This window comes from Exophiala mesophila (assembly GCF_000836275.1).
Source record: "Exophiala mesophila strain CBS 40295 unplaced genomic scaffold supercont1.3, whole genome shotgun sequence".
NCBI classification, from domain to species: domain Eukaryota; kingdom Fungi; phylum Ascomycota; class Eurotiomycetes; order Chaetothyriales; family Herpotrichiellaceae; genus Exophiala; species Exophiala mesophila.
The window spans coordinates 3121722-3134018 of record NW_015622506.1 but is presented as its reverse complement, the minus strand read 5'-3'; the positions used below and the strand labels follow the sequence as shown (position 1 = coordinate 3134018).

At 51.1% G+C, this 12297-nt stretch overlaps 4 protein-coding genes across 5 annotated transcripts in view; all 4 read left to right on the top strand.

Moving 5' to 3' along the window:
• Positions 1–137: 137 nt before the first annotated feature.
• On the top strand, positions 138–2859 carry PV10_04687. 2 transcript variants are annotated; one of them, XM_016369261.1, is made up of 3 exons: positions 138–2143; positions 2204–2348; positions 2400–2859. In XM_016369261.1, exons 1-3 carry the CDS (start codon positions 1022–1024, stop codon positions 2585–2587), a joined length of 1455 nt encoding a protein of 484 aa, XP_016225049.1. In that variant the 5' UTR covers positions 138–1021; the 3' UTR covers positions 2588–2859. The 2 variants fall into 2 exon arrangements, with proteins under 2 accessions (XP_016225049.1, XP_016225050.1); XM_016369262.1 differs by having other exon boundaries at positions 138–2348.
• Positions 2860–3073: 214 nt separating this feature from the next.
• Positions 3074–5890, top strand: PV10_04686 (uncharacterized protein). Its single transcript, XM_016369260.1, has 2 exons — positions 3074–4818; positions 4868–5890. Exons 1-2 carry the CDS (start codon positions 3230–3232, stop codon positions 5754–5756), a joined length of 2478 nt encoding a protein of 825 aa, XP_016225048.1. The 5' UTR covers positions 3074–3229; the 3' UTR covers positions 5757–5890.
• Positions 5891–6175: 285 nt separating this feature from the next.
• PV10_04685 (YjeF family domain-containing protein) lies at positions 6176–8907 on the top strand. The gene is made up of 2 exons (XM_016369259.1): positions 6176–6484; positions 6554–8907. The coding sequence occupies exons 1-2, from the start codon at positions 6370–6372 to the stop codon at positions 8521–8523; spliced, it is 2085 nt and encodes a 694-aa protein (XP_016225047.1). The 5' UTR covers positions 6176–6369; the 3' UTR covers positions 8524–8907.
• A 555-nt stretch (positions 8908–9462) lies between these two features.
• The window catches only part of PV10_04684 (uncharacterized protein), a gene marked incomplete at both ends in the record, with an annotated part of 3662 nt that continues 827 nt past the window's right edge, over positions 9463–12297 (top strand). The window contains 6 exons of the mRNA XM_016369258.1: positions 9463–9872; positions 9920–10017; positions 10079–10249; positions 10301–10325; positions 10387–10953; positions 11005–12292. Coding sequence (XP_016225046.1) covers positions 9463–9872; positions 9920–10017; positions 10079–10249; positions 10301–10325; positions 10387–10953; positions 11005–12292 — 2559 coding nt within the window. The remainder of the gene's footprint in view (positions 9873–9919; positions 10018–10078; positions 10250–10300; positions 10326–10386; positions 10954–11004; positions 12293–12297) is intronic.

Below are 12297 nucleotides of genomic sequence, written 5' to 3'. Positions count from 1 at the left end.
GACCGAAGGGCCCATGACTGCTACCGGCCGAAACCTGGGAACCCAGTCAGCAAGACTCTCTGACTCTGTAATAAGAATGTTAAGCTGCAAGCTACAAGCTGTACTTAAGTATCTAGATTAGATACTACTTGGTAATACTTACTACTGTGGTACTGCTACTTCTACAGACGCAGTCACAGCCGCAGCCGCAGCCGCCGCCGCTCGCCTTTCATCTCAACCTTTTTTCCGCTTCTCCAGAAACTCTCTTTTCTCTTCCCTCTTCCTCCCTCTCCCACTCATCCTGTTGACTCAAGCAACATCGTCTTCTCTTTCGATTCCTTTGCTGGTTTGTCTCTTTTTCGAGTCGTGTCATCTCTCCTGAGTCTTATCGCTTAAATTGTTGCATTGCAAGTAAGGGCGTTGGATAAGCAATTTCACGTCGAGCCATTTGCCTTCCATTTCAACTGGCAGCTTTAGCACCACTTGCACTATACCAATTCTACCATCGAAATTCTGACCTGTCTCTTCTGCTTCTTCTCTTCTGGTCCTCTTGTCCTCTCCGAGCGTCTCCTGCTACCTCCAGCGCCTGCAATCTCTTTCGATCCCTCTCGAGTCCTCCCACCGTCCTGTTCGAGTTGCCTTCCGCGGTACTGCGCCTCCAACGCCCATCCAGTTGCCATCCAGTCGCGACCTCTCGAGCGACCGCCTTGCCGCCTTGCCTCTACTCCTTCAGCTTGTCCGCACATTGGTCATCTTCTGCTGCCTTTGCTGCCGCAGCTTCATCTTTGCAGGGTTGGCTTTCATCCACATCGTGCTAGCCGTTCCTCCTCAGTTTTCCACGCCTCTCTTTTTTCGCCCGCTACCACGACCCGCCTCACGCCATCCATATCCAGCTTATCTCACTTGACCACCTGCACCACCGTGCACAGCCAATCCCCGCAGTTGACCACGCACTTGGATTCGACCACCCCGATATCCCCGCCTGGCGCGAGCATCTATTTTCTCCCTGCTTGATCAATCAATCAAGGCAAAATTCAACATCATGACAGAAAACGTCACACCGACATCGCTGCCGTCCTCGCAACCTCCCGCTGCATCTGCAGCTGGCGCTCCGGGGCACGAGTCTGCCGCAGCCAGCAACGGGCACACGGGCGCCTCGTTGTCAATGGGTCCTCCCGCCTTGGCGCCGGTGGTAATTCCACCCAACACCAATCCTCTCCCCACAGCGGTGACTCCCGCTTCCGCTCTGTCGCCTACCTCTGCTGGTGGAGTGGTGCGCAGGGCTGCCCCCGAACCGAACAAGAGGGCTCTATACGTGGGTGGACTCGACCCTCGAGTCACCGAAGATGTGTTGAAACAAATCTTCGAGACTACGGGCCATGTCACCAGCGTCAAGGTGATTCCGGATAAGAATTTCAATTCCAAGGGCTTCAACTATGGCTTTGTGGAATATGACGACCCCGGCGCGGCCGACCGTGCTATGAACACCCTCAACGGTCGCCGAGTCCACCAGGCCGAGATTCGAGTCAATTGGGCTTACCAGTCCAACACCGCCAACAAGGAGGACACCTCGAACCACTTTCACATCTTCGTTGGCGATCTTAGTAATGAGGTCAATGACGAGGTTCTCAACCAAGCATTTTCGGCGTTTGGGACCATCTCCGAGGCACGGGTCATGTGGGACATGAAGACCGGGCGCTCGCGAGGCTATGGGTTTGTGGCTTTTCGTGATCGCAACGAGGCTGAAAAGGCGCTGGCGGCCATGGATGGTGAGTGGCTTGGGAGCCGTGCCATTCGTTGCAACTGGGCAAATCAAAAAGGCCAACCCTCAATCTCGCAACAGCAAGCCATGGCCGCCATGGGCATGACCCCCACCACGCCGTTCGGACATCATCATTTCCCCACGCAAGGTGTGCAGTCATTTGATATGGTGGTCAACCAGACTCCTAGCTGGCAGACGACTTGCTATGTGGGTAATCTGACACCATACACCACACAAAACGATCTGGTTCCACTCTTCCAGAACTTTGGCTATGTGGTGGAAACCCGGTTCCAGTCCGACCGCGGATTCGCATTCATCAAAATGGACACGCATGAGAATGCCGCCATGGCCATCTGCCAACTGTCGGGCTACAACGTCAACGGCAGACCGTTGAAATGTTCGGTGAGTGAGAGCCTGAGAATGGGATGACCGATGGCGAGGGTAACTGACAATAAGTGACAGTGGGGCAAGGATCGTCCTCCCACAGGACAGTTCGATGCGTATTCCCCTCAAACATCGCTTGGTTCTGCCACGACACCTAGCGCATACAATCCAGCAACGCCTTATTTCTCCCAGTATGGTGCGCACAACCCAATCACGCCTCAAGGTATGTCGGTGGTGCTTTGATCTGAGAGTATATCATTGACTCCTTCTATAGGTCCTAGTCCCGGTGGTCGTGCGGTGTGGGACTCAAATCATCTGGCAAGTCCATATGCGCAGTCTCCACAATCGGCCTATCCTCAAATGCCTCCATCGGCGGGAGGTTATGGTCGCGGGCAAAATGGGCCAAGTGGTCTGTATCAGCCTCAGTCATATCCCAGCAATTATCCCACCTATCAAGGATGAAAAGTTTTTGCAGATTGTGTGTTTCCGAGCCATGAAATTGATCTAGCGATTGAGCGAGGCCAAGGCCTAGCCTAGCACATGAGGGATTGCTTGAGAGCGGTTAGATGATGCAAACGGAAGCGCAGCGCAGCGCAGTGGGCATTCATATGGGATCAACTTGAATTTGTTAGTGATTACTTGCTCAACTGATTGAGTAACCAGCTGGATACCCCTTCTGTCCAATATGCAGACTGTACGGATTTTTGAGAATGGAATCAGCTAATTGTCATCAACTCGATGCTGTGGTGATCAAAGATGGATTGTAGTCTTCCGCGGTGGTTGTGGTTGGTGGTTGTAGTTTTGTCACCCACCCTCCTGCCTCCATTTATGCCAAGAGTTTCCCTCAACGCGACAAATTTGTCTTCCACTCTTACGCGTGTTGGCCGACCTGTCGCATTTCTCCTCTTTCTTAGAGTTACTTTGTTACTTTCCGTGCCTTCCTATTGCCCTTTGCCAGCTGGACAGGCAGGTACATCCCAGACACCGCGTTCCTGCCGCTGCAAAGGTGGTGGTCCTTCCGTTGTCATTGCACTCTATAGTGCTCCTTCCTGTTGCTCAACATCGTGCATTGCACCTTCCTTCAACCACCATCAATTTCTGTTCATGCACACACAAGCGTCCAATTTTGTCCTGCGCTCTTCCATCCATGGTTTGAGGTCACCCACCACCTTCATCAAGTCAATCATGCTAGGAAGGGCCATCAGAAAGGATGCCTCGCCCCCTCTGACGGAGAGGAAATATTCCCCTCTGCAGGCGAATGCGTCAGCCATCAACGCCAACCATAGATCGACCCTCCCGGCCAAACGTAAGCTCGATCGCAGTCTCAGCACCACCAGTAGTAGTCTTGCATCACTACATCAGCAACCCTTCGACGAGAACTCTAGCCAGAGCATGATTGATCTCACTTCCCCGTCACCTGAAAAGCCTACCAAAGTCGCATATCCCCGTCTTCCCCAGCCGGAACCTGTATCTTATCCATCTCTACCTCCAAACCCACCCAAAGAGCATTCGAAAGTACCGCCTGGCAGTGCAGAAGTGCCCTGGTCTTCCTCTCCGCCATCCCACTTTGAGGCTCCGAGCGTCAGACCTCAACAGAATCCAAGTCGGCCACAGGAAGCTTTCCGGCCTACCAAAAAACGAACCCTCCCAGCCTCTTTTTCGTCTTCGGCGTTGGAGCCCGTCAGGTATGCAGCAGATGCGCCCACCGGGTGGACAAAGGCTCAGAGTAAAAGAGATTACGTTGTTGGTGGTGGGAAGGAATTTGTATCAACTACCGGTGTCCAAAGTCGTCAACACACAGGGCAATTTGACCAATATGCGGCACCCCCACAGGCAGTCATGTCCAAGAGTAAGCCCAGCGGCAGCTCGGCCATGAATGAAATGCTTGAAAAGGCCACGTCAACACGTCCAAATAAGGCCACGTCCATGTCTAGGATGGACAAATCAGTCAAATCATTTTTACAAGCCACAGATGCGCAAAAGACTGCCAATCCAAGACTGGCTGATGCGTTCCTCAGTGATGAACAAAGAGCAGTTGTCAGGGCCGTCATGGATGAAGGAAAAAGTGTCTTCTTCACAGGCTCGGCCGGTACTGGTAAATCGGTTCTAATGAGAGCCATCATAGCCCAGCTCAAACACAAGTACAGAACGGAACCCGATCGAATAGCTATTACGGCATCGACAGGATTGGCATCTTGTATTCTTGAGGGTCAAACACTTCACAGCTGGTCTGGGATCGGCTTAGGCAAGGAGCCAGCACCAGAATTGGTCAAAAAGATCAAGCGAAACACGAAATCTCGGCAGAGATGGTTGAGAACTAAAGTCCTGATCATCGATGAGATCTCAATGGTGGACGGGCTCTTGTTTGATAAACTGGAACAGATCGCGCGAACTCTCAGGAATAATGGTCGACCGTTTGGTGGGATCCAGCTCATCTTCACTGGCGACTTTTTCCAGCTCCCACCTGTACCAGACCGCAATACCGAAGCCAAGTTCGTATTCGACGCAGTCACATGGAACACGTGCATTCAGCACACCATTCTTTTAACTCACGTCTTTCGACAGAAAGATGAGCAATTTGCAACCATGTTGAATGAAATGCGACTAGGCAAGATGAGTGCTGAGACGATCAGAGAGTTCAAGAAGCTGTCTCGACCGTTGAACTTTCAGGATGAACTAGAAGCTACTGAACTGTGAGCCCTAATCCCCGGTCCTCGCACTGTTCTCCCTAACAATCTCTAGATATCCTCGTCGTGAAGAAGTCGAAAATGCGAACCAGAATCGGATGCGCAAGCTGTCGGGTCAAGTCATGACGTACGATGCGGTCGACTCAGGTGTGTTGGATCTCAAGATGCGACAGGGCCTCTTATCGAATTTCATTGCCCCCTCAACACTCGAACTCAAGAAGGGTTCTCAAGTGATGCTGATCAAGAACATTGACACTCAACTCGTGAATGGATCTCTGGGCATTGTTCAATCATTCATGGACGAGGGGACCTTCTTCACCTACCGCGACGATGAGCCGACTTTTCTCCTGGCTCAAGACGAAGGCACGTCCGAGGCCGATCGGGCGGCAGCGCAGGAGAAGATTAAAGCAGCACGGTCGAAACTTGGAGCCCCAGGGACGACTCGAACTTGGCCAATGGTCAGGTTCAATCTGCCAGACGGCACTTCTCGAGCAGTTCTCTGTACACCCGACGAATGGAAGACAGAGGCACAAAATGGTGAGGTGCTTGCCAAACGAGTCCAGGTGCCTTTGATCCTGGCATGGGCGTTGTCGATCCACAAGGCTCAAGGACAAACACTTAATCGAGTCAAAGTGGACTTGAGGAAGGTGTTTGAGAAGGGTCAGGCATATGTCGCATTGAGCAGAGCCACTTCAAAAGAGGGATTACAAGTATTAGGGTTTGACGAACGCAAGGTCATGGTGCACAGCCGAGTCCTACACTTTTACTCGAAGCTTAGTGGGCATGAGACATTGTTAGCACGCAAACCCAGTGTGACGACGGTGGCTCGGAGTGGGAAACAGGCATCCCAAGCAGTGGTTGTTGATGACTTTGATGACGATGATTTGTCGTACGAGGAGATTTTGGCTGCCGAGCAAGAGGCATTGAGGGCTTCGCGAGCATGATTGAGAGGGAGCCGAGTGGTGATGGATCGAAGTGTTGTACAAGACACTAGGCATTAGAGCTGTAGGATTAGAAGTCGGCATATGAATGGTTATTGCTGTTGTCGAGATCAAGATGGTCATTGCAGACAATAATCTGGAGGATGAAGTCTTGTAGAAGAAACACGTGAATCTATAGACAATCTAGCACTCTAATAATAGATGGAATATTCTATGGTACAATAGTAATATACCTAATCGTCGGGACTAATTGCTACTAAAATTAAGTCTTGCATGTCCGTTGTTTAGATGCGCAGATCATCGCATCGATCAGATTCGAGCGAGATTCGAAATTCGAGATTCGAGATTCATCCGCTTCTGGAAAAAATCTGGGGAATCATCAATCAAGACTCAACCAACTTTTCCACCCCAACCAACGACACATTACATCTCATCACATCGCAGACATCCTCAGATCCTCTGTTTCACAACACATTGTACCTCGCAGCATACATTCATCCTTCTAACCCTTCATCCTCTTCAACCCCGCGTCGATCAACCACACACTGCATGAACCACTCGATAAACCTCTGCGCCTCAACCTTTGAACCTGGGCCTTCTGGGCTTCTCTCTCACCATGGCCGACGCATTCATCGGGTATACGATCCTGATCACACTACAATATCCTCCCAATGCTCAAATTCAGGGCGTAGTGGCCAATGTCTTGGATCAGAAATTGTTTCTACGTGACGGTAAGGAAATACCAAAGTCCCCCTTCGGCCTCGCCTCTATGATTCTCTGTCATGCTAACATTGTACCAGTACTCTTGCTCTGGAACGGACAACGTCTAGCCTCTTATGTCCTCGAGTCCTCTGCCATTTCCGACCTCGAAGTGTCCCCTTCTCAACCCAGTAGAGCTCAAGAGGAGGAATTAAAGACCCCTGTGGCAGCCACACATCATGACAATGTCCCTCCCCCACCGTCGAATGCCGCCGCCTTTGTCGACCCGGCCATCATCAGCTACGCAAGACCGCCTTCAGGCACGAGACAGAACTCCCTAACGAACCCCTCTCCGCACTCATTTCCTCCGATCTCCCCCATCATGATCGCAGACGGCGCCGTTAGTAGCCCGTCTTTGAATGTTCCGCGCAAACAGACCGTTGGTAGCAGCTCCGTGTCCAGTATTGCCACAGCATTGCCTCGTAAACCGGCCAAGAGAGGTTCGGCTGCTGCGACACTGACAGAACCGTTTGATGCGTTGAATATGAGCCAGGGCGGAGCACCTACCCCCGCGAGGCACGAGGTCGCTAAGGGAAAGCAAGGAGGTTCAAACGTCCATGCTACTTCGTTGGCTCCATCGCAAACCGGACCAGGTATCATCGACATGAAGGACGTGAATCATGCTCCGTTGAAGCCGGCGAAAAAGCCCGGCAAAGGAAAAGGATGGCGATCGACCCCATTGATTGAAGAAGTGCCGAGGCCAGCAGTCCAGAAAAAGAGCCAGAGAGGGCGCAAGGTAGTGGAGGATCAAAATGGATGGGCGACCGAGGATGCGACCGATATCCAAGATCTGGGCGACTTTGACTTTGAGACGAACCTGTCCAAATTCGACAAACGACGAGTGTTTGACGATATTCGAAAAGACGATAACATACCCGAAGGCGACCGACTAGTGAGTTTCAACCGACAAGCACGGCCTGGAACCAACGGCGGACGCAATCTACATTACACGGAGAATGTACTAGATACACCCTCGATCAACAACGACAAAGATCGATGGAAGAGCGAAGCGGGCGAGACTGAGGACGACACACTCGAAGGGCACTATTCCAGCGGCAGAGGATCACGACGAGCCGGATCGAGACGGCCACTAGCATCTCGCAAAGGGAGCGTTTTACCTGCACATCTAGAACGAACCGAATCACCTCGTCCACTGGCCGGCCTGCACACAGCATCCCCCATCAACGGAGCCGTCACAGGACCAAGGGCATGTTTCCGATTAGGTCACAACAATAAACCATGCCACTCACTTTCACCCTTACAAATGCTCGAACTAGAACAACTCTGTATATCCGAACTCGGCCTCACCGAAGACATGCTATCTGAAAACGCCGGACGAAGCATCGCAGCCGCAATCCTCAAACTCCCCGACGTCCGCAACGTGGTGTTTCTCGTTGGAAACCACAAATCAGGCGCCCGTGCCATCGCCGCCGCACGACATCTACGAAACCGACGTCTACGAGTCACCATCGTGATCCTCGGCGGCGAACGAGAAGAATTGTTATTTGAAATCGTGCGAAAACAATTAACCATCTACAAAAAAGGTTCCGGCTACGTTGATCGCTGGGACGAATACCAAGCGAAACTCACGGCTGGCGGACCCAGTCCGGATATGATTGTCGACGCTGTGCTCGGCGTGCATGTCACGTTTGAGGAATTAAGGACTGATGATCAAGCTACAGTACTGGAAATGACAAGATGGGCGAATCGGACTGCTCCAATTGTTTCGATTGATGTGCCTTGCGGATTGTCGGCGACGTCGGGGTTGTTGACGGAAATGGATGGGCAGAGTTTAGTGATGGCAAGTCGATATATTTTGAGTCTAGGGGCCCCAAAGACGGGCTTATTGGCGGCGATGGCCATGGATGGCGTGGAGTCGACGTGGCAGGTTTGGGTGTTGGATATTGGTATTTCAACGGCGGCCTGGCAGAAACATGGTTCAAGAAGGAAACATGGTGTGGATTTTGGGGTTGATTGGGTTGTGCCGTTGAAGTTGTCGATGGTGGGATAGGAGGATACGAGAGGGGAGATGGAGGATGTGGCACGAACAAGAGAGCTATGATGATGAGTGAGGATGGTGTTAGTGGTCAGGTCAGTGGTGACGATGGTAGTGATATTCATCTCTACCTCTACCTCTATCCTCCAATGCCTCCCTATCTCGTCCCCTCTCGTCTTGTCCCGTCTTGACTTATTCTTCTTTGTTCTTGGATTGGATTTGCCTGGCTTTGCATTGACTTGCATTGATTTCACTTTTGCTGCGTTCAAGCGAAACAACAACGACGATAAAAAGAAAAGAGGGAATGGAAAAGAACAGGAAAGAAAAGGAATTGTTTTCTCTTCCCTTGCCTTGTCCTCATGGGCCATGCGAGCTACCTAGTATCATCATAGCATCTATCATAAGGTATTTTAGATGACGGACCTCTCTGCCTCACTCCCAAGAAAGACATATGCTGTCGGCGCTAAGTCAAATGACTAGTGCCCAATACCCTGTGTGCGTGACATGTGAATTTATCCTCCGACAGGGGTTGACACACCGTAACCACGTAGAAGATCTCAGCAATTGGTCCAAGTATGATTATTCTTAGAGCCGCCTTCGAGGACTGCAGGCGCACTTCTTGTAGCCTGATGCAAGGCAGTTTTAACGAGTCAGCCTCATCTATGTCGCAGTTCAATGATGAATTCCCGTCCTTTTGTAACTAGACGACTGAGCAAGCTATTGAGTATTTGATTCATCGACCGACGAATATCCATCTGTGATTGTCTTTGTAGGGCCGATCCTGCGAAGGAACGGCTGCAACTACAACACAAGGCAGGACCCTGGCATCTTGCAACATAGGCAGATCCCAAAACACACACACTCTCTCTCTCCCTCCCCCCTCTCCCTTTCCTAGACTTTTAGCTAGACAACAGAGACTTCACGACAGCCTTATCCGATCCGATATTGGGCGCGATGGACCCTCTCTCGATCACGGCCAGCATCATTACGATCCTCGAGCTGACGACGAAGCTGATGGTCTACGTCAATGACGTACGACATGCCACGAGAGAGCAGGCGAAGGTGGCGGTAGAGGCAAGCAGTCTTTACGGACTCCTGACCCGCCTGCGCTTCCGAGTGGAGGAAGCACGGTCTAGCGATCCATGGCTGAACCAAGTGAAGCTACTAGGGAGGGAGAACGGGCCACTCGACCAGTTCAAAGATATTCTTGAGAAGATGGTGGAACAGATATCATCGTCAAGGAAAAGAGATCAGGTCAAATCGGCACTGATGTGGAAGTTCACCAAGTCGGAAGTAGATGATGCTTTGAAGAGGATGGAGCGGGTCAAGTCGCTGATCCAATGTGCCTTGACTGAGGATCTATTGTGAGTACAAAACCAGGCTTGAGCTGAGATGTCGCTGATATGACAAGCACACTAACTCAAGCTATCCACGGTGACGTGGGGAATTTGGGAAACCAGATGGAGCAGCTTAATATACGTACCGAGCGGCTGCAATCCCATGCTGATCGTGAGCGAGGCCATCATCTCATTTTGGTGAGGTAAACGAGCAGGGGCTGATCGAAGAACAGAAGAGTTGCAGCATCGATTGTTGCAATGGTTGGGCGTCCCAGACCCGTCAACGAATTATCACGCTGCTCTCAAGAAGCGACACCCAGAGACTGGATTGTGGTTAGTAAACGGAACTCACTTCGATAGTTGGAAAAGCTCACAATCTTCCCTGATGTGGTTGCACGGCAATGGTAAGTGTTGGACAACCACAGGTGACCACTGGGACTAACAGAGCTTGTCAGCGGGTTGTGGCAAGACAATCTTGAGGTGAGTCGCCTTAGCGAAGGACTCGTTCCCCACAAAAGCATGATGCTGACCAGTCGATCAGCGCGGCGGCATTGCAAAGCCTAATCCAGCACCAGGCCTCTCAGCCGGGCATAGCAGTTGTCTACTTCTATTTCGACTTCAATGATTCTGAGAAGCAGTCGTCAAGAATGGCGATTCGATCACTATTGTTCCAGTTGGCACAACAATCAGGTGACGGTCTACAGGGCCTGGAGCAGCTACGTCAAAAGTGTACAAGTGGACAGCCGTCTGACGATGCAATCCAATCACTTCTCCAGAGCACGATGGAACGAATGGGATCTAAGTACATTGTCTTGGATGCGCTGGATGAATGTACCGATCGGGAAGATCTCTTGACATTTCTCTGCGATTTAGTTAACTCAAAGCTAACCGGGCTTCGCGTAATGGCCACAAGTCGTCGTGAGAAAGATATCGAAGACCACCTAAGACCGATCTCGAACTACAACATCGACATCCAGAGGGCTGTTGTGGACGAGGACATCGAGGTCTACGTTCGGGATCGGCTAGCCACAGACCCCAAGCTGACAATATGGCCTGAGGTGGTCAAGGCCGAAATCATCACTGTGATGATGGAGAAGGCCAATGGCATGTATGTACATGTCTGCTGTGTGAAATGTCTCGAGTATTGACGATAGACCAGGTTTCGATGGGTGTACTGCCAGCTGGAATCGATTCGACAATGTATCAAGCTGAGAGCGCTCAGAGAAGCACTATCAACCTTGCCCAAGACACTGGATGAAACGTACGACCGAATATTACAAGATCTGGAATCGAGGGGCCACCTTCGTGATGCGATCAAGGTATTGCAATGGTTGTGCTACTCCATGCGTCCTCTGAATACGGCCGAAATAGTGGAAATTCTTGCCATTGAGGACGGAGAAGATGGAGGCTTCTTCCCAGAGGACCGTCTTCCCGACCCCGCCGATGTTATGGTTGTATGCTCCAGTTTAATCAGCTGCAATGCTGTCATTTTTGATGACGGCAGTGGCAACACTATCATCATTGAAGGCCAAACAACGCAGATTCAGTTAGCTCACTTCTCTGTGAAAGAATATCTCCTTTCGGACCGAAGTGCGCTTCGCTCGGATTTCCAGACCACAGTTTGTCACAGCCTGATTTCCGAAGGGTGTCTGCGCTACCTATTGTACCTGGCTGACGAGGGACCTCTGACTAGGAAAGTAGTGGCTCAGCATCCACTGGCTCGGTATGCCGCAGAGCATTGGTGGCGGCATGCACAAGAGATCGATGAAGAAGATGGCCGTACAGTGTTTGACCTCGCATCAAGTCTGTTAACCGTGGAAACTGGGGCCTTGTTGTTATGGGTGCGGCTCTGCGACCCTGATTATCCATGGATCCATTTTGACCCATCTCTTAAATCAACTGATATAGCCCAACCATTGTACTACGCGGCTTCCGTCGGATTGTCCAAGGTCACTAAGGATACATTGCTACGAACAAACGATGTCAATGCTCAAGGTGGACGATATAACACTGCATTACAAGCCGCAGTATATTCAGGCCATGAGAATGTAGTGCGGATGCTACTTAATGCAGGGGCGCACGTCAATGCCCGAGGAGGACCCCGTGGCACTGCATTACAAGCCGCATTATGTTCAGGCCATGAGAATGTGGTGCAGATTCTACTAAATGCAGGGGCGCACGTTAATACTCAAGCCGCATTCGATAACACTGCATTACAAGCCGCATCATCTTCAGGCCATGAGAATGTGGTGCGGATACTACTAAATGTAGGGGCGCATCTCAATACTCAAGGAGGACACTATAATACTGCATTACAAGCCGCATCATATCGAGGCTATGAGAGGGTCGTACAGATTCTGCTAGACGCAGGGGCCGATGTCAATATCCGAGGAGGACAGTATAACACTGCATTACAAGCCGCATCATATCCAGGCCATGAGAGGGTCGTACA

What these genes read in the sequence shown, in the direction of transcription:
- PV10_04685 (XM_016369259.1), top strand. Translation starts at nt 6,370, where the DNA reads ATGGCCGACGCATTCATCGGGTATACGATCCTGATCACACTACAATAT. An exon ending in GAAATTGTTTCTACGTGACG is followed by an intron (nt 6,485 to 6,553) that starts GTAAGGAAATAC and finishes ACATTGTACCAG; the next exon opens with TACTCTTGCTCTGGAACGGA.
- PV10_04686 (XM_016369260.1), top strand. Translation starts at nt 3,230, where the DNA reads ATGCACACACAAGCGTCCAATTTTGTCCTGCGCTCTTCCATCCATGGT. An exon ending in GAACTAGAAGCTACTGAACT is followed by an intron (nt 4,819 to 4,867) that starts GTGAGCCCTAAT and finishes AACAATCTCTAG; the next exon opens with ATATCCTCGTCGTGAAGAAG.
- PV10_04687 (XM_016369261.1), top strand. Translation starts at nt 1,022, where the DNA reads ATGACAGAAAACGTCACACCGACATCGCTGCCGTCCTCGCAACCTCCC. An exon ending in GCAGACCGTTGAAATGTTCG is followed by an intron (nt 2,144 to 2,203) that starts GTGAGTGAGAGC and finishes AATAAGTGACAG; the next exon opens with TGGGGCAAGGATCGTCCTCC. An exon ending in CAACCCAATCACGCCTCAAG is followed by an intron (nt 2,349 to 2,399) that starts GTATGTCGGTGG and finishes CTCCTTCTATAG; the next exon opens with GTCCTAGTCCCGGTGGTCGT.